Genomic DNA, 19837 nt, shown 5'->3' with positions numbered 1-19837 from the left:
GATAAGTAGAGAATTTCATAGGAGAACAATGCCCAGTGTTGTGTTTCTTGCCCTTCTTCCCCTAGAGATCCTCCTGCCCCTCCATAGCTGGGTTTTGGAGGGGGTATGTCATTGTTTTAACTATGACTCCTCTGCTCACAGAGCTCGCTGGTACTCCATGGAAATGGCTGGCATTGTCTGCTTCACAGGGGCAAATATCATCACCCAGGCCAGAGAGCTGATCGAGCAGATTGGGTAAGTGTGTGCTGAGCTGAAGAAGGTCCGTCTGCATCTAGGACAGATGTGGGAGCATGTTAAACACTCGAGTTTTCAGAGAGATGGGACACATTTCCTGTGAGGGAGAAGGGCCGAGAAAGCTGGGGGTTTTCGTCCTGGAGAAGAGAAGGCTCCAGGGAGACCTTAGAGCCCCTTTAAGTGCTTAAAGAGATTCCAAGAAAGATGCAGACAGATTTTGGGAAACAGCCAGGAGTGGTGGAACAAGAGGGAGTGGCTTCCCACTGCCAGAGGGCAGGGTTAGGTGGAATATTGGGAAGAAATTCTCTGCACAAGTTGCCAGGAGAAGCTGTGGCTGCCCCTGGATCCCTGGAAATGTTTCAAGGCCAGGTTGGACAGGGCTTGGAGTAACCTGGTCTAGGGAAAGTTGTCCCTGCCCATGACACAGAGTTGTTGGAATGTGATGAGTTTTAAGGTCCCTTCCAACCTCAAGTGATTTGTGATTCTCTGATTCTATGAGCATTCAGATTCCTGACACTGCTGTTGTATTTGAGGGTTCGCTTTGCAAAAGGGAACAGTGGATGGAACAGGCTACTGCTTAGTAGGGGACACAGAACTGATCCTCACCTCTCGTCCACTCTACTCCTGACAATGGCCTTCCTTCCTTCCTTTCTTCCCTAGGAGACCTCTAGAACTGGATACTGATGGGATTTGGTGTGTCCTTCCCAACAGTTTCCCGGAGAACTTTGTCATCAAGTCAACCAGTATCAAGAAGCCAAAAGTAACCATCTCTTACCCAGGTGCCATGCTGAACATCCTGGTGAAAGTGAGTCTGGCACCTGTCCAGGCCAGCTCTGCAGCCTGGGAAAAGGAGATGGAGGGCTGATGAGTTGGGAGAGCCCCTCTTCCATCTCCACTCCCTATGTAGTGGATGAGATGTTGGGCGCGATGGCCCTGGAGAGCATCTGAGTGGAGAAAGAGGCTCAATATCCTCCTCAGAGAGGGGAGTCTGTAAGAGGCCAGGTTAGGTGCATGCTTACTTGTGCTAGGGAGTCCAGCACAAGGTCTAAACCTATGCTCTGCTTACTCCAGGCTCTATAAGAGAAGAAAATATCATTTTAGGGTCCAAAGCCTTTTTCTTCTCAATAGGCAGGAAAGGTGCTTTGACTTTGGAGTCCTAAATTGTGCTATAGCTCCCAGAGGGGTGCTCAGGTGTCCCTTTGGGCAGGGTGTGTCCCAGGGGCATCCCCTGGTGTGACCTGACAGCTGTAGATTGAAACTGTTCTCCTGGGGCTGTGCCACAGGAAGGCTTCACAAATGACCAGTACCAGGAGCTGCAGGATCCAGCCTCACTCACCTACGTCACGCGCTCAGAGAACAGCATCTTTTTTGAAGTGGATGGTCCATACCTGGCCATGATCCTTCCAGCCTCCAAAGAGGAGGGCAAGAAGCTGAAGAAAAGGTGAGATTTCAAAGCTTGAAATATTGTCTCTTCCCCTGAGTTGAAAGACTAAGGATCTCGTAGCCTTTGTACGTGTAGGGCATGTTGGTCCTTGCCTCCAGAGCCAGCAGCATTTGACTCACTGGCTTTAAATGACAAGTTCCTTATGTCAGATCATTGAACGCAGCTACTATGGCAGTAAATTTTAGCAGATAACAGGAAAATGACATTTCTCCAGCCTAGTGACCAGACATCTGCCTGTTTGGCTCTGAGGTGTGCAGGAGAGCATTGACTTTGCTTCTGAGGATTTCTAATACTGCTTCTATTCAATCCAATCTGTTTAAACTTAGCAGTTCCTGCCTTCCTATCTTTCAAGTGTTAACAGACTTCCAGTAACACTTCTCCTATGTATTTCCCCTTCCCTCTCCATCTGTAAGTAGGACTGGTTCTGCCATTACTGTCACATTATAGGATAGTTGTACCCAAACTTCACTGATTTCTCAACAACCACCTCCTAACCAAGAATGTGAGCTAGAGCAGTGACATCCATTGTGTTGGGTTGCAGCCCACAGACCTGGATCTGACTCCAAAACATGCTGTCGCTGTCCCCAGCACTTTCTATCCTCACAATTCTGAACATTTTTGTGCTTAATCCCTGACAGGACAAGGTTCAGCACACACGATTCCCTACCAGTGCCCCTCTCCAGGCATTCAGACCCTTCTGCAGGAGTCAAAGTGTTGCTCAGCTTTGAGTGGACTGTGTTTTGTACAACTCCCCTCAGGAGCTCTGGATTCCTATAGTTTAGGGGTCTAAGAAAGGGCATTTGTTTCCTGGTCACTCTCCAAGCACAACAGCCTGGAGATGGCTGCAGGCACCGTGGTCAGTGGAGGAAGGAAAGGTTGTGCTGTTGGGAATGTGGGTAGGTGGGAGAAGGACTGGCCAAGCAGGTTTGAGTATCCCCTCTTCTCACTGGTTATTCCCACAATGGTGGTTTGGGGTTTTTTTTTTGAGACATACAGATAATTTTCAGGGCTGTAAAAGGCAAAGCAATTCAAGAAAAGAAAAGGCAAGAGGGAGGAATGTTCCCTTAAGTGTTTCATGGCTGCATCCAGTTTTCTCTCAACCTCTCTGCCAGCATTGGAGTTGCCAGTTTCCTGCTTTCTAAATCTCTTCCTAATATCTTCATTTCTCCTCTTGGGCTCTCATCTCCTTCCCTTACTTACACAACAAATAAGGTCACTCCTCACCCTCAGTGCTGCATCAAGTTTTGGCGTGCTCAGCACAAGAAATCATGGAGCTGCTGAATTGAGTCCAGAGGAGGCCATGGAGATGCTTCAAGGGCTGGAACCCCTCTGCTCTGGAGCCAGGCTGGGAGAGCTGGGGGTGTTTACATGGGGAAGAGAAGGCTGCAGGGAAAGCTCAGAGCCCCTCCCAGGGCCTAAAGGGGCTCCGAGAGAGCTGCAGGGGGACTCTGGACAAGGGCTGAGAGGGAAGGAGGGAAAGGACAAGGGGGAATGGCTTCCCACTGCCAGAGAGCAGGGTTAGATGAGATATTGGGAAGATAATCATGTCTATGAGGGTGGTGCAACAGTGGCACAGGATGCCCAGAGAAGCTTTGGCAGCTCCACAGTGTTCCAGGCCAGCCTGGACAGGGCTTGGAGCCACCTGGCCTAGTGGAAGGTGTCCTGCCCATGGCAGGAGCATGGGATTGGATAATCTTAAAGATCACTTCCCCTGTGGTTCGATGAGTCAGTGTGGATGATCTGGGGCAAGAGCTGAGGCCCTTTCCTAGACCAAGGTAAAATGGTTGCTAGAGAAGCTGTAGATACTTGAGATTATCCAGGTGCAGCTGTGGCTCCTTTGAACATGCTGGATAGTGGCACAAAGGCATGGGGAGAAGCACCCTGGCAGGAGGGACACCAGTGGCACCTTGAGGGATGTGTCCCTTGGTGTAGGCCAGGTTTATTCACACTCTCTCCTAGGTACGCCGTGTTCAACGAGGATGGGTCCCTGGCTGAGCTGAAGGGGTTTGAGGTGAAACGCCGGGGAGAACTGCAGCTGGTGAAGATATTCCAGTCATCTGTGTTCGAAGCCTTTCTGAAAGGAAGCACCCTGGAAGAGGTCTATGCTTCCGTGGCCAAGGTGGCAGATTACTGGCTGGATGTGCTCTACAGCAAGGTAGGCAGAGCTCAGCAAGTCTGTGCTCCAAGGTGGAGCCTGGGAAGGAGCATCTGAGCTGGTCAGGCACTGTGGGAGGGTGGACTTTGCTTGCATAGAGTCAGTGGTCTCCTGTGCCACTTGAACACTTGAGTCACTTCACAGATGACACTGAGCTGGGGGGGAGTGTGAATCTACTGGAAGGCAGGAAGCCCTGCAGAGGGAACTGGACAGGTTGGATCCATGTGCCAAACCCAGTGGTGTGAGGTTCAACAAGGTCAACTGCCAGGTCCTGCACAGGGGTCACAACAACCCCGTGGAATGCTCCATGCTGGGGGCAGAGGGTCTGGAAAGGCACCTGACAGGAAAGGATCTGGGGGTGCTGATCAACAGTGGCTAAACACATGCCCAGGTAGACAAGAAGGGCAATGGCCCCTGGCCTGTACCAGCCATAGTGTGGCAAACAGGACCAGGGCAGTAACCATCCCCCTCTGCTGGACACTGGTGAGGCACCTTGAACCCCTCATGACAAGAAAGACATTGAGGGGCTGGAGCATGTCCAGAGAAGGGAAAAGAGCTGGGGAAGTGGCTGGAATGCAAGTTTAATGAGGAGCAGTTGTGGGGGCTCAGCCTGGAGAAGAGGAGATTCGGGGTGGGGGGGGACAGTCTTACTCTACAACTCCCTGACAAATAGGACGGAACCACATGGGATGTACAACTCCCACAATCCATGTACAACTCCCAGCATGGGAGTTGGGCACTTCTCCCAGGGAACAAATGACAGGATTAGAGGAAAGAGCCTCAAATTGCAGCAGGGGAGGTTTAGGTTGAATAATAGAGAAAATTTCATCTCCAGAAGGATTGTACAGCTCTGACACAGGCTGCCCATGGGAGTGGTGGAATCCCTATCCCTGGAGGAATGTATAAGATGTGTGGATGTGACACTTGTGTACATGGTTAGTGGTGGCTTTGGTACTGCTGGGGGAATGGTTTGACTTGGTGATACTAGAGGGCTTTTCAACCCAAATGATTCTGTGAGATAAGGGGGTGGGAAGGAACAAGAGTCTAACTGGGTCTTTGTCATGACCTGCTGGTCCAGGGGCGTGATGTTCATCATAAATTCTCAGCAGGTTGAACAAAGACACCGGTCACGTGTCAGGAACTCTTTGTTTTATTGTACAGTCACTGTAACTCCAGCAACAAGCCCACTGCATAAACTCAAAATGTGTTAGTCCACAAGCCAATTCTTACAACAGACTTCCACAAGAGTGGAAGCAAACAAGCCCTTAATTTTGTATGGAACACTTCAATAAGCTCTCATCTCCCACCACAAGCTCCTCAAAATGCACTGGCTCACAAGCCACAATAGACCACCAGTGTTCAATGGTACTGGCTAACAAATTGCAGCACACCATCACACAAAGGTGCTGGCGCATGAGCCACAATACCGCTACTCAAAGGTCCTGGCTAACAAATCACAACACACCTTAACACAAGCTCCCCACTCCCACAACAGCTTTCAATACCAAGTATGGAGTAGAATATGATGGCCCTTTGCTCAGGCAAAGCAAGGGAAGAAAACAAAGAATATCACCAGTCCTTAGATCTGTGTTGGTCTTGCTTTGGTCATGCCATATGGATGGTCGAGAGCTGGGGCAAACCATGAGACAAAGAAAGTGGAAGAGAAAGAGAGGAGAAAAAGAAGAGAGGGGACCTATTTGCTCCCTTTCATGCACAGCAAGCCCTTCTTCTGGATGTGTGTTGGAGAGGGGACTAAGCCTGAGTCTTAAGGCATAGCAGGGAATTGGCTCAGAACAGCACTGCCACACCTCTGTGGGACACTCTCTTCCAATCACACCTTTCCTGTAGCAATACTCAGAATGTTTGAGACAAAGCATGTTTAGTTCTGATCCTCTACAGTCCTTTGTTTTGTGATGCTGTTTTACAACAAATTCTTGGTGAGCCTAACTTTGTATGCACAACACAAAGCTGTACTGCCACAGCTGGGCTGCTGCAATTGATGCCAACCTGAAACCCACACACCCTCTTTTCTATAGATCCCACTGGCAGCTGCACTGGGAAGCAATTCCCAGGCTCCCAGTAAAGAGACACATCAGCTGTGTGTGGTCTTCCCTCTTTCTAACAGCAGTAAAGTTTGATCATTAGTTCTTGCTAACTTTGGGCTTTTCCCTGGCCTTCAGGCTGCCAACATGCCTGATTCAGAGCTGTTTGAGCTCATCTCAGAGAACCGGTCCATGTCACGGAAACTGGAGGACTATGGGGAGCAGAAGTCCACTTCCATCAGCACTGCCAAACGCCTGGCAGAGTTTTTGGGGGACCAGATGGTGAAGGATGCAGGGCTGAGCTGCCGTTTCATCATTTCCAAGAAACCAGAAGGGTCTCCCGTCACCGAGAGGTAACCCCACCTGGAGGGGCCAGGGCTTCTGGCAGTGTGTGAGAAAACAAGAGGGGATGCACAGGCAGCAAGAAGGGAGGGAGGTGGAATACACGGCCAGGTGATCGCCTGAATCTGGCATAGGCCATGAGCAGGGCAGTGGGTAACACTGGACAGCCCAGTGGCCTCACAGGAGTTTAGGAGAAGCCTGGAGGATCTCCACAGGCTGGGACAGTAGATTGTGGGGTGCTGGGACATTGATTCCCTGCCATCTCCAGGGCCATCCCCCTTGCCATCTTCCAAGCTGAGCCCAGTGTGCGCAAGCACTACCTCCGGAAATGGCTGAAGAGCCCCTCGCTGCAGGACTTCAACATCCGTGCGGTGAGTGAGGCATCCCTGCAGATGACACCGCATCTGGGACACAGGCTTGTCCTGTTGGAGACACAGCCTGGGTGGTGGCTTCCTGTGCTCACAAAGCAGGGGGCTGGGGTGAGAGTGCTACTGGGATGTTTGATCCTGTGTCTGGGGGCCCTTCTGCTTGGCTTTCTTTTCTGCCCAAGCTCTGCCCTCTTTCCAGATCCTGGACTGGGACTACTACATCGAGAGGCTGGGCAGCACCATCCAGAAAATCATCACCATTCCTGCAGCCCTGCAGCAGGTACAGGGCAGTGAGGGAGTGGACAGGAGGAAGGATTTCTGCAGGGGACGCAGTGTGATTTGGAGCTATTCTGCAGGTAAAGAACCCAGTGCCACGGGTCCGACACCCAGACTGGCTTCACAAGAAGCTCCTGGAGAAGAATGATGTGTACAAACAGAAAAAAATCAATGAGCTTTTTGTTTCAAAAGGCAAGAAACAGGTAAAGAGGGGGAGGGAAAGGTGCTGGGGGTGCCAGTGGGGCTTTTCTCTTGCAGCCCCCATCCTCCTGCTCTCCTTGCTCTCTCAGATTCTTGCCAACCCGCCTGTGGAGGGGACACCCAGCTCACAGGTCAGTGATATAGAGGACTTTGGGGCTGTCAAGATCCCTCTGCCACTGGTTCCCATTGCAAATAAGCGGAAGCGCATCCCTGCAGCAGAGGAAAGTCAAGAGCTGTCCCAGGACCTGGAGCTGTCGCAGTCCTGGCGAGAGATTCTGGGCCCACCTCCATCCCTTGGCACCACCAAGGTAGGTGAAGCAGATTGTGCAGGGGATGCCCCAGGATTGTACTCATCCATCCAAGCTTGGGTGCTTCCAGGAGCAAGCTGTGAGTTTCACAGCTGCACTCTGAGAACCCACACTCTGAACACACATCGGTCTGGGATACAAAGAGAAATACAACCAGGAGACAGAAAAGCAATCACTGATAGAGAAAAGGGGGTAGTGGCTTCACAGCTGGGGCAGAACGTGATGTGAGACTGAGGGCTGGAGGGGTAGGCTGTATGGTGTGATGTTGTGGGGCTGGGACGCTTTTGCTGATGTCTTTCTTATGGTCACCCCACTCAGGAGGAGCGTCTGGTCTGGCTGCGCTTCCACCAGAAGAAGTGGGAGCTGCAGGCTCGGCAGCGGCAGGAGCGGAGGAAGAGGCGGCGGCTGGAGGATGGTGGGGTGGTGGCGGGTGGAGGAGTGGTCCGCGATGCCCTCTCCAAAGGGCTGAGCAGTTACCTGCGCCGGACAGCGCGCAGCATCCTGGACTTGCCCTGGCAGGTTGTGCAGGTACTGGGGAGGGCACCTGCCACAGAGCAGCCTGGGGCACAACCCTCACATTTACACTTTGTGGTCAAGCGATGAAGTTCAGGAGCCCTGACCTACCCCATGTAAGTGTTAGCCCTGAGGAGCCCAGGAGGGGCTGCAGAGCCTCAGACTCGCACACATCTGGATGGAAACACGTGTCTACAGCATCATTCTTGGTGACTCTGAGATGCATGGGTAGATCTGCTGGTGGGGCAGCTCTATTCAGCCTGCGGGCAGCACTGTGCAGTCACAGAACGGCAAAAACACCAGCTGAGGCTGGGGCAGCTTTCGTGTCCCTCTGGTCCCACATCCTGCTCAGTCAGGGCCACCCAGAGCTGAGGTCTCAGGACCATGTCCTGGAATATCTCCAAGGATAAAGAGTACCACTTCCATCCACAGACAACCTGGACCAGGTTCGCCTTCGTAGGGAAGAAGTTTCTGACATGCAGAGGAACCCTCCTGCATTCTGCTTTGTGCCTATGATGTCTAGTCCTGCCACTGGGCACCACTGGGAAGAGTCAGGTTCTGTCCTCTCTGCACTTCCCATTGGGTATATATATGTGGATGAGATCCCTCTGAGCTTTTTCTGCTCTGAGATAGACAGTCCCAGTTCTGCCAGTCTTCCCTGATATGAAAGATGCTCCAATCCCTTCTTCCTTCTTGTGGCTCTTCACTCTATTCCTTATGTCCATGTCCTGTGTTAAGGAGCCCAGCACTGGACATGGGATTCCAGTGGTGCCTAGAAGCCAACAATGTACAAATGAAGAGGTGGGGTGGTATCATCCAGGTGTTTTTACAATCCTTTGTTATGTGTGGCCACCTAAGCTCAGCCCCTGTCACCCACTTCATCCTCCAGAAAGGTGTCAGAGCTGCAGGTCCAGGACTTCAAGTGACTTGGATGACAATCTCTGGAGCTGGCTGCCACCTGAGGCAGAGTTTTCTTCATGGTGCCCTGGCACAGTAGCAGGACACAGGGACTCCAGAGCTGAAAGTGATGACTCTCTAAGCCCCCACTTTGGTTTTAGCCACCAACTGACCATATAGATCCCCCCAGAGTGCTCTGCAGTGTAGATGTAAGCACTGATGGCATGTTGGATCTCCTGCTAACACTGACCTCATGCCCCATGTCCTGCAGATCGCTGAGACCAGCCAGCCTGGGTTGTTCCGGCTGTGGGCGGTGATAGGGAGTGACCTGCACTGCATCAAGCTGAGCATCCCCCGTGTCTTCTATGTCAACCAGCGCGTCCCAAAGCCTGAGGAGGGAACAGCCTACAGGAAGGTGAGGACCTACCCCTTCTGGAAGGGGAAACAGCTTGCACTGAGGTGAAGCACTTCATCTCCCCTGTAAGCAGGAGTTACAAGCATCTGCCACGCAACACCTCCTACCCCATGGATATCCCTCATCTGGGCCCTAGTCCCTCTGCTAATCCCAGTCTGCCTGAAAATCAAGTTCTCTGTTAAAGGAATTTGTAACGTACATGAGCATAACCCACTGATTTCCTTAGGAGAGGGCACCAGGAGCTGGCCTGGCTCAGAGTCTGGCTCCTGGCAGTGGTGCCATGTGGTAGGATGTGTCCCAATTATCCTGTCCCTTACCTTGGCAGGTAAACAGAATCCTGCCCCGCTCCAACTTAGTTTACAACTTGTATGAATACTCTGTTCCTGAAGACATGTACCAAGAGCACATCAATGAAATCAATGCAGACCTCTCTGCTCCGGACATCGAGGGAGTGTATGAGACACAGGTAACTCCTTCAGGTGCTCGTCTTTAACGGTTGCTGAACAGTAGCTTGTTAGTCTGAGTTCCAGTGGTGAGACACCAAAAATCCAAGACCTTGAACATTGTCCAGGAAACTGGGAATTATGCTCATATGGACAGAAGTGCTGGGTATCAGCACACACGTTACAAATGTTGAGAAAGGGACTTCAGTTTATTTGGAGCTAAGAAAATCTGGGGAAAGAAATTGAGAGCTTCCTCTAAACAAATCCTGAACCAATCTGCTGGTATTGTAACCAGGAAGAGAAAGGGCATTTGGAGTAAAGCTGGGGAAAAACCCAACATATGTGGAGTGATACATGTCTGAGTGCCATGTCCTCTAAAACAAGGTTGTAAAAGCTTTAGATAAAAGAACAGCGTACAACTTGAAGGTTTGGGAAGAGCAAGAACAACCTAAATGAAATTCTGTAGAAAGCAACGAGGCTAAAATTCAATTTGCCAATGCCAAGAATGAAGGTGGGAACCTGGGATGCTTGCTTCCAGTGAGGATACTGGTTTGTCCAGCAGATCAAAACCTGATGACAGGAATTTAACGAAGAAGATATTGTAGTGAAAAGACCTGACCTGTATGGAAGTGGCAGAATAGACCACACCATTGTAAGAGTGGAGTTAAAGAAAGCATGAGCACTGGTGAATTTGATACTGAAATGCAGCGTAGGATTGTTATGGATGAATAGTCCTGAGTAGGACAAGCTTTGCTGTGAGCAGAGGTGCCACTGGCCATGAAATGCTTTCTGAGGTGCAGGAGGCTGCAAGGGCAAAAAGATCATCACAGAGTTGGGAGACTTGCTACTCAAGTTACTGGTATAACCTATGAAGCATTCCCGTGGGACACAGTTGAAGAAAACTTTTTTATTCACCTTAAGTTTCTACTTTCGAAAAATTTGAAGAAAGGTCTCTCAAGGCAAGGCACAACACTGAATGATTGCGTGGAGGCTATGAAATCCTATGGTGATGTAAAAGGTTGAACCATATGTGCCATCATCAATTAAAAATGGTCCCCACCAAACCCTACTGAGGTTAAGTAAGCAGCACCCAAAACATACTTCAGATTACTTGTCTGAAGTGACTGGCTTGTACCCAAATTCTTTATATCTATAGACCTTCCTCTAGAAAAACTTGAGTCTTCTCCACTCTAGTAGAGTTTAATAAGTGGGAAGAGGGAAAACCCAAGAAGTTTAGAGAAAATTAAATGAGCAGCTGAAGTAAAACAAAGGGCATGGAGAAGTTTTAAAGATATGAAGGGATTTAGATAGTCATGGGGTACCAGCATCTGTCATCTGAGGGGAGGTTGAGTGAGTTGGACTGTGCAGCCCAGAAGAGGCTCGGGGAACCTGCTTGATGGGAAGAGTGGAGAAGAGGCTCTGCTCTGGCACCCAGGAAAGAATGGGCAACAGTGGTCACAACCTAAAACATGTAAATCCAGTGTAAATGTCAGAAAAAACTTCTGCAAATATCGTTGAGCAGGTTGCCCAAGGGGTTGGGGAGTTTCTATCCTCAGAGACATAGTTAACCCAGCTGGACACTGACCTGGGCAAGGAAAACTCTGTCTTGATCTTTAAACATCTGCAGTGCAGTTCTGATCATTATCGCAAAAAATGCAGCAGGACTAACAGAGGGATGCAAGGGAGGGAACAGTTTGCCCTCAGGGATGGAACTTAGATGGGAATGCTTCATCTTGCTGAAGAGATGTGAGGGGCCTCTACAAATAAAACTAGCACAAGGGAAGAGCAATTAGGCAACAAAATGTTTATTGCTTCTCACTAGTCTGGGACCAGGTTCCTCAGCAAGCCATTCAAGAGTCTCCAACAGCAGTGGACTTGACAGCTACGGGGTTAATAAAACAGGATGGATCTGTGGTGAATCTCCCACCATGCTCCATTATCTGGAGGTTCAAATGGAGCCCCTGCCTCAGAGTGACAGACCACAAGTTGCAGAGCAGCAAGATTGCCCAAATATTGCTCCACACGTCCTCTGAAGTACCTTGATGGTAGGGTCTGGGCGTAGATAGGAAGATGTGGATTTTGAGATACCTGTTCTATAGCTTTAGCAAGGCTGATAGTACTAAACTCATGCCAAGGCACCTCAGATATGTGCTACCTGTGGCTTTTAATCTGGGTTATTCTAGGTTTGCACCCCCCAAGAAGAGCTTAGTAGCAGTTGTTCCGTCACATCTCTCCCCATCATTCCAGGTGCCGCTGCTATTCCGTGCCCTGATCCACCTGGGCTGTGTGTGCATGGTCAGCAGGCAGCTCGTCCGGCACCTGGCAGGGCGAGAGGCTGAAACCTTCAACATTGAGCACCTGGAGATGCGCTCACTGGCTCAGTTCACTTACCTGGAGCCAGGTGAGGCATCCTGGGGGAGGGGCTCCTGGGGCACCTGGCACCCATGGGCGCTACTGATGCTCTGTGCTCTGTGTCCCCAGGAAGCATTCGCCACATCTACCTGTACCACAGCTCCCAGGGCAGCAAGGCAGTCCTGGGCCTCTTCATCCCCTCCCAGCGCAAGGCTGCTGTCTTTGTGCTGGACAAGGTAAGGAGGGCTGTGGAGAGTGGAAAATTGGGGGTGCATATGGCTGGACATGCCCTGGCCATATGCCCTGATAACCCTGAAAGCCCCCATGTCCTGAACTGATCCCCACAGCAGGGAAGGGAGAGATTCTGCCCCTCTGCCTTGCTCAGGTGAGACCCCACATGCAGACCTGACTCCAGCCTGGGGTTTGCAACATAGGAAGGATGCGGAGCTGCTGAAGCAAGTTCAGAGGAGGCCACAGAGATGCTCTGATGAAGGCTGGAGCACTTCTGCTTTGTAGACAGGCTGGGAGAGCTGGAGGTGTTGAACCAGGAGAAGAGAAGGCTCTAGGGAGACCTTAGAGCCCCTTCCAGTGCCTAAAGAGAGCTGGAAAGGAACTTTGGACAAGGGATGGAGTGACAGAATAAGGGGGAATGGCTTCCCACTACCAGAGAGCAAGGTTAGGTGGAATATTGGGAGAAAATTGTTCCCTATGGGGGTGGTGAGGCCCTGGCACAGATTTGCCAGCAAAGCTGTGGCTGCCCTATCCCCAGAAGTGTTCTAGGCCAGGTTGGATGGGGCCTGGAGCAACCTGGTCTAGTTGACCTCAGGTTGCACTAGGGGAGGTTTAGGATGAATATTAGGAAAAACTTCACCAAAAGAGTTGTCAAGCCCTGGCACAGCTGCCCGGGACAGTGGTGGAGTCACCATCCCTGGAGGGATTTAAAAGATGTGAGGATGTGGCACTTGGAGACATGGTTTAGTGGTGGCCTTTGGCAGTGTTGGGTGAACAGCTGGACTTGATCATAAAGGTATTTTCCAACCTAAACAATTCTGAGATTATGTATTATCTGTGGCAGGAGGTTGGACTAGACAACATTTAAAGGTCCCTTCCACCCCAGACCTGGTAGGGCCAGGCAGCAGGAGGTTTCTCTGTACATCACACATCCCTGCCAAGTTTTGGCAGGGCCCCTGGCACTGCACATCCCAGGGTTGCTCTCCCCCTGCTCTGACCTGGTCCCTCTTCCACCCAGGTACGCAGCAACCAGATGCCAAACCTCACCACCTTGTTCTCAGTGGAGCGCGCGGCTCTGCTGGAAAAGGTGGGCAAGGAGCTGTTGCCCCCAGACAAACACACCTTTGAGGTGCGCGCTGAGACCGACCCCAAGGCCATCTACAGAGGTGTCCAGCGGCTGCTCTTGGGCTACAAGGTGAGATGAAGGTGTGGGGAAGGTTTCGGTGGGACCATTTGGACTAAGGGAAGGATGCTGTGGAAGGCACTGGTACAGCAGTTCCAAGAACACCTGCTTGTAACTGCTGGACCCAAGGTCGTGAAGTGGGTGCTTGTTTTGCTTGTGTGGGGCTTATCTGGGGCAGTGTCAGCAGCAAGGCCACCTCAGGATCTTGCTCCATCCCTGCACTCAGCTGGAGAGCTGGAGTTGTTGAAGGTGGGTGCATGCTTCAGGAATGCTGGGGTGTGCTGTCCCAGAACTGTGGGGACCTGCTGTGGGGATGGGGCACCTGACACCACCAGCTTCCTGTTGAGCAGGTGAGAGGTGCACCAGGACATGTCTCTTTCTTCTTGGTGCAGGACGAGCGCCGGGGCCCCACGTTGGTGGCTGTGCAGTCCAACTGGGACCTGAAGCAGCTGGCAAGTGGGATCCCCATCATGGAGGAGTTCCCCTTGGTCCCTATCCGGCTGGTAGATGACATCAGCTACTCTGTCCTGGACTGGCAGCGCCATGCTGCCCGCCGCATGATTCGCCACTACCTCAACCTGGACACTTGCCTTTCCCAGGCTTTTGAGATGAGCAGGTACCCAGGGTAGCCATGTTCCCCTGAGGCTACCATGCCCTCAGTGGGACCATAGGAGTTGCCTCGCCCCTTGATGGGATGGTCAGGGTCCCTGTTTTCCCTGCAGCCATGCTCATGCCAATGACCACTGATGTCTCTGTGCCTCAGGTACTACCACATCCCCATTGGAAACCTCCCTGATGACATCTCCACCTTTGGCTCCGACCTGTTCTTCTCACGCCACCTTCGTCGTCACAACCACCTGTTGTGGCTGTCCCCCACGGCCCGCCCCGACCTGGGGGGGAAGGAGGCTGATGACAACCGCCTGGTCATGGAGTTTGATGAGAGAGCCTCAGTTGAGATCAACAACCCTGGCTGCTACTCCACAGGTGAAGAGGGAGGAAGGTGGTAGCACTGAATGGGGCAGAGCTGGATCCTGCTCTGTGAGTCCTGCAGAGGTGTGGATGCAGTCCCCAAAGAGTCTCTATGGTGACAGTTGTAACCAGCAGCTTTTGGGTTTCAGCATCTGTATGGGTAAGGAGGATGCTAAGGGCATGTCCTGGAGCAGGGAAGGATGCCTGAAACATGTGCAGGCATCAAAATGGGGATTCTTTACCAATGACCAATGACAGAAGCACTTGGCAGACCACCTGCAATGTTGTCAGCCCAAGGACAGCTCACTTGGTCATCACTGGTGATGCTGGGACAGACCTCTCTTAGGCAGCTTGAGTTCTTCTGAGGTCCACTGTTGCAGCCTCTAGGAAAACTGGTGTTCCCCAGAGGGTCAGTAGGTTGGAGTCTTGTTGAAAGACAAGGCTCAACACCTATGAAGGTCAAGTCATGCCTGTGAAAGCATCTGCCCTCTGAGTGCAGTAGCCCTTCTAGATCACCTTGTACCTGTGAAAAGCACTTCTGGCAGCAGCAGGAGGATGTTCCTGGTCCTTTTCCTGCCTCCCTGCTGACAGCTGTGTCTCCTCTTAGTGTGTCTGGAGCTGGACATCCAGAGCCTGGCTGTGAACACCGTGTTGCAGTCTCACCACGTGAATGACATGGAAGGAGGCTCCAGCATGAGCATTAGCTTCGATGTAATTCAGCAGGCATCCCTGGAGGACATGGTCACAGGGAACCAAGCTGCCAACATCCCAGCCAGCTATGATGAAACTGCCCTCTGCTCCAACACTTTCAGGTGTGGCTTCAGAAACAGCAGGAAGTAGAGAGATGGTCTCCATCTTGGCAGGTCCCCTCAGGGTCCTACTTCACCTCCTCCTGGCTTTAGCCTTTCCCCAGCAGTAGGGCTTGTAGGGTGGTCTAAGTATAAATTCAGGCCTCCAGTGCATGGCAGGCATCTTCTCCAACACATTGGAAGATCCTCAGAGCTGCCTAGTGCCTCAGCCAGCAGATGCATGGGGATGTTGCTTTCTCCTTTGTTCATGCTCCACTAGGTTATAGAGGCATATATGTGCTGAGGGCTGAAGAAGGGAGTTCCTGTTCTAAATCCTCTAGTGTGTCCGTAAACACGTCCCTGTCAGGAAGGGGGAAGTGTTGCTGGTCGCTGGTGGGGTGATGCCAGTCTCTGCTCGTTGGCAGGATTTTGAAGAGCATGGTGGTGAGCTGGGTGAAGGAGATTACGCAGTACCACAATGTATATGCAGACAACCAGGTCATTCACTTTTACCGCTGGCTCCGCTCTCCTTCTTCCCTGCTTTATGACCCAGCACTGCACCGCACGCTCCACAACATGATGAAGAAGCTTTTCCTACAGTAAGTGAGGTCTTAACTGTGCCAGTCTGGTGGATGGGGAATGGAGAGGCGTGATGTTAGTGACCAGGATGCTGGCACCCACAGTGATCCTCCAGAGAAAGGTGGGCAGTAGGAGGGACCTGTCATCCTCTTTGGGTGACTTCCCTTGCCCAGTGTTGCTACATGTTGACTCTAGGCTGAGGAATCAACACATGCTCTTCGGGTCACATAGGCCCCTTGTGCATTGCTTTCCTGCCCACTGATGCCACCCTGTGCCCTGCTGCAGGCTGGTGGCTGAGTTCAAGCGCCTGGGCTCCTCTGTGGTCTACGCCAACTTCAACCGCATCATCCTGTGCACCAAGAAGCGGCACATTGAGGATGCCATCAGCTATATGGAGTACATCATCAACAGGTGAGGTGCACCTGGAGGTGGGGCTGGGGCAGGGCTCAAGACCAGGGAGGAGGATGCTGATTTTTTGTCTTCTAATGCGCCTCAAAACTGAATTTATTACTTTTTTTGGCAAAGCTACAGAAGGGACAAGGCTTCCCAGTTCTCTTGCTGTCATGCCTAGGGTAGTGATCTGTCCCTAGCTGCCCTCTAGGGGCAGTATTCCAAGTATACTCATAGGATTCAATCCTGAAGAGACTTCAAGGAGAGCCTGAGATGCTCTGTCTGGCTGTCCATATCCCAGCTGTGGTATAGGCACCTTGACACAAGAACAAAGAGCCAAGTGTCCTTGGGCATGACTTCCCCTGGGATCCCTAGCAGGGGCCCAATGGGAAAGGGGACACTCCTCTCTCCTGGTCAGCACCACCTCCCCACCGTGTCCCATGGAGAAGAGGTTATGCTGACAGGAACTGACTGCAGTTTCCTCCCTCCAGCATCCACTCCAAGGAGATCTTCCACTCTCTGACCATCTCATTCTCCCGGTGCTGGGAGTTCCTGCTCTGGATGGACCCAGCAAATTATGGAGGTATCAAGGGAAAAGTGGATTCTCGCATCCACTATGGGGAGGTAAGAGATGGGAAGCACCCTGTCCCTTGGGAGCAGAGTAGGGAGGTGTTGGCTGGGCATGAGAGACTGCTATGCATGTGACCCCCAGAAGGACACCAGGAAGAGATTGGAGGAGGAGGAGGAGAGTGAGGAAGAGGAGGAGGAGGAGGAGGAGGTGGTGGGGGAAGAAGAGGAGGAGAAAGGGGAACCAGATGTGGAGGAGCTGCTGGAGAATAACTGGAACATCGCGCAGTTCCTACCCCAGGCCGGCTCCTGCCAGAGCTACTTCTTGATGATCATATCAGGTGAGCAGTATGGGGAGATGGTGAGGTCATTGTGCTCCTCCAGTGCCAATTCCGGATAGGAGCTGGAGCCTTGCCTATGTCTTCCCAGCCTACATCGTGGCTGTGTACCACAGCATGAAGGAAGAACTGTGGCGTAACACCCCTGGGAGCACCCCCATCAAGAGGAGGAGCACCAGCCAGGTGTCCCAAGAGGCTCTGGGGGAGCTGAGGGCCATGCCTGGTGAGTGCCAAGCCCCAGGGCAGCCCTGCTGCAGGTAGAGACACCCACCTTGCTTGCCCTATGTGCCACCAATCAGTTCAAACACTCTCTGCTTTACCCCTCTAGGCATGATCACCTTCTCACAAGATTACGTGGCCAATGAGCTCACCCAAAGCTTCTTCACCATCACCCAGAAGATCCAGAAGAAGATGGCTGGTTCCCAAAATGCCACAGAGCCCTCAGACATGTTCCCAGTCCTGCCTGGCTCCTACCTGCCACTCAACAACCCAGCTCTGGAGTTCATCAAATACGTCTGCAAGGTCAGTAGGGGTGGGCCAGGCTCCTTGGCTGAAGGATTGGGGTCTGAACTGAAATTCTGTTACTTGTCCATTGCTGCATCTTCTCCCAGGATGGATCTTTTAACTGGGTCCTGAATCTATATGAGGGTCACAAGGATCTGAGCTGTCCTTAGAACAGTTTCTGCTGCTAGGCTTATCTGGCTTTTATCCTTGCAGGTCCTCTCCCTGGATGCCAACATAACCAACCAGGTGAACAAACTACGCCGGGACCTGCTGCGCCTCATTGAGGTGGGCGAGTTCTCAGAAGCAGCCCAGTTTCGGGACCCTTGCCGCTCCTATATGCTTCCTGAAGTCATCTGCAGGAACTGCAACTTCTGCAGAGATTTGGACCTGTGCAAGGACCCTGCCCTTTCCCAGGTGCAGCCTCTCTCCTGGGGACAATAGAGGCGCCAGTACAGCAATGCTGGAGGCCAGACGATCATCTTCCCCACTTTATCTCCCCTTTGTTTTGCAGCTCTGCCTGCTGTCCATGATCATCCTCTCCTAAAGCAAATTTTCTGTTCATCTTTTCTAGCTGCATGTGATGCATCTGAGCATGCTTGGGCTTTGGCTTATGTTCTGTCCTTTCCAGAAACAAGTTCCACCATCCCAGTGCATGGGACTTGCAGTGCTTACGCCCCTCTTTTTGCCCCTAGGACAGGTTGGTGCTGCCTGGCTGGCTTTGCCCCTGCTGCCATGTGCAGTATGATACTGATGCCATTGAGATGGCACTGGTGGAAGCCCTGCAGAAGAAACTGATGGCCTTTGTGCTGCAGGACCTGGTAAGCACAGGGATCCCCCACTCTGCCCATTTCCCTGGTTGTCTGTGCCTGGACACATTCACTTTGCCACTGGCAGAGGAGCTTGGCCTCATCTCCTGACCCACCTGAACCTCCTTGGCCTCCAGGTGTGCAGAAAGTGTCGCGGTGTGAAGGAGACACACATGCCTGTGTACTGCAGCTGTGCTGGAGACTTCGCCCTCTTACCATCTCCTCCCAGGTACTTCAACACCTGCCCAGCCCAGCCCCAGCCCAGCAGCTCAGTGAGGGGCCCTAAGGTGCCCTGTGCCTCCTCTGCCTCTGCTCTAACTGCACATCCCGCGGCACCTGCTGAGCTGCTCTCAGACCAGCCCTGTCCAGCCACTCCATCAGAGCCCCTAGCTGCCCAGGATGCTGGGTAGCCTCCTTCCCTCCCTGTTCTTCTCTCCCCAGGTCTTCATGGACCATGTCAGTGTCTTCCAGAACATTGCCCGGCACTATGGCATGGCCTACTTGCTGGAAACCATTGAGTGGCTGCTGCACACCAACCTCCAGCTCCAGCAGTGAGGGCTGAGCTGCTCTTCCTGCCTACTCCATGCTCTCACATCGATGGAGAGTGGTACTGGACCCCCTTGGCCATGGACCAGACCACAGAGACACTGCACACTCCTCCTGCAGGGAGGGAAGAGGAGGAGAGCCATGCTTGCCACTGGGTTGTCTTTGCCCGGAGCTGCCTGGTGGGGGATTTGGGAGTTTCCAGTGGCTAGAACTGGGTTCCACAGGTCTGTGCTGGCCCCAAGTATAGTTTTAATTTTCAATTTCTCTAAATAAATGGGTGGTAGAAGGCAGGTGTCATTTTTAGGGAGGGAGGAATCAGGGGCTGTGGGTGCCAGTGGCTGTGGCACCACCCATAGCCTGGGTCATAATGGTGGCTGTGGTACCGCTGGCTTCACCCCATCCTCAGCCCAGCCCTTGCCAGCATGAGGCAGGCAGTGCCCACAGGTGCTGCCCACACCTGCCAGCAGGTCCTGCCTGTGGGCAGCTGGCTGCGGTGGAGTGACTTCCCTGTGCTAATGTGCTTGGGCATGCTTGGCCTGAGCACTTGTCAGCTCTCATTAAGGTATTAATGGGTCTGCCTGGTGAGGTGGGGGACCTGAGACCGTATAGACATCCCTGCAGGACCAGCAGCCCATGGCTGGAGGCTGTACGTCCCTGCCATGGCAGTGCCGGGCTGGAGGATGGAGACACAGCCACCAGCTCTGACGCCCATGTCCCTCCATTTCACTGCAGTGAGTTGCCCTAGGCAAGGTTTATTGACAGCCTGTACAGTACAGGCAGGGCAACCCTGATGATGGGGAGAAAGTGATGCATCTGACTCCATATCAGAAGGCTAATTAATTAATTTATTTTACTATATTATTCTATATTACATTAATCTAAACTGAATCTGCACAAAGCACTCAACTGCCTAGAATCTTGTGACTGTCAGCTGACAGTCGCGACA

General features: G+C 52.2%; 1 protein-coding gene across 1 annotated transcript in view; it reads left to right on the top strand.

Annotated features, from left to right (window-relative positions):
* The window catches only part of POLE (DNA polymerase epsilon, catalytic subunit), a 34132-nt gene extending 14510 nt beyond the window's left edge, over positions 1–19622 (top strand). The window contains 29 exon segments of the mRNA XM_030958771.1: positions 142–234; positions 895–1039; positions 1518–1675; positions 3638–3833; positions 6014–6228; positions 6486–6588; positions 6785–6865; positions 6942–7064; positions 7152–7370; positions 7689–7898; positions 9052–9195; positions 9521–9661; positions 11886–12039; positions 12120–12226; positions 13240–13416; positions 13797–14020; positions 14168–14388; positions 14981–15185; positions 15587–15760; positions 16026–16151; positions 16622–16754; positions 16843–17038; positions 17127–17258; positions 17364–17557; positions 17753–17953; positions 18232–18357; positions 18483–18554; positions 18557–18574; positions 18787–19622. Of these exon segments, the coding sequence (XP_030814631.1) occupies positions 142–234; positions 895–1039; positions 1518–1675; positions 3638–3833; positions 6014–6228; positions 6486–6588; positions 6785–6865; positions 6942–7064; positions 7152–7370; positions 7689–7898; positions 9052–9195; positions 9521–9661; positions 11886–12039; positions 12120–12226; positions 13240–13416; positions 13797–14020; positions 14168–14388; positions 14981–15185; positions 15587–15760; positions 16026–16151; positions 16622–16754; positions 16843–17038; positions 17127–17258; positions 17364–17557; positions 17753–17953; positions 18232–18357; positions 18483–18554; positions 18557–18574; positions 18787–18900 (4402 nt within the window). The 3' untranslated portion in view covers positions 18901–19622.
* Positions 19623–19837: the final 215 nt, after the last annotated feature.

The sequence above is a fragment of the Camarhynchus parvulus genome, chromosome 15 (genome assembly GCF_901933205.1).
Source record: "Camarhynchus parvulus chromosome 15, STF_HiC, whole genome shotgun sequence".
Classification (NCBI taxonomy): Eukaryota; Metazoa; Chordata; class Aves; order Passeriformes; family Thraupidae; genus Camarhynchus; species Camarhynchus parvulus.
Note: the sequence above shows the minus strand (reverse complement) of the source record. Positions and strands in the feature narration are given on the sequence as shown.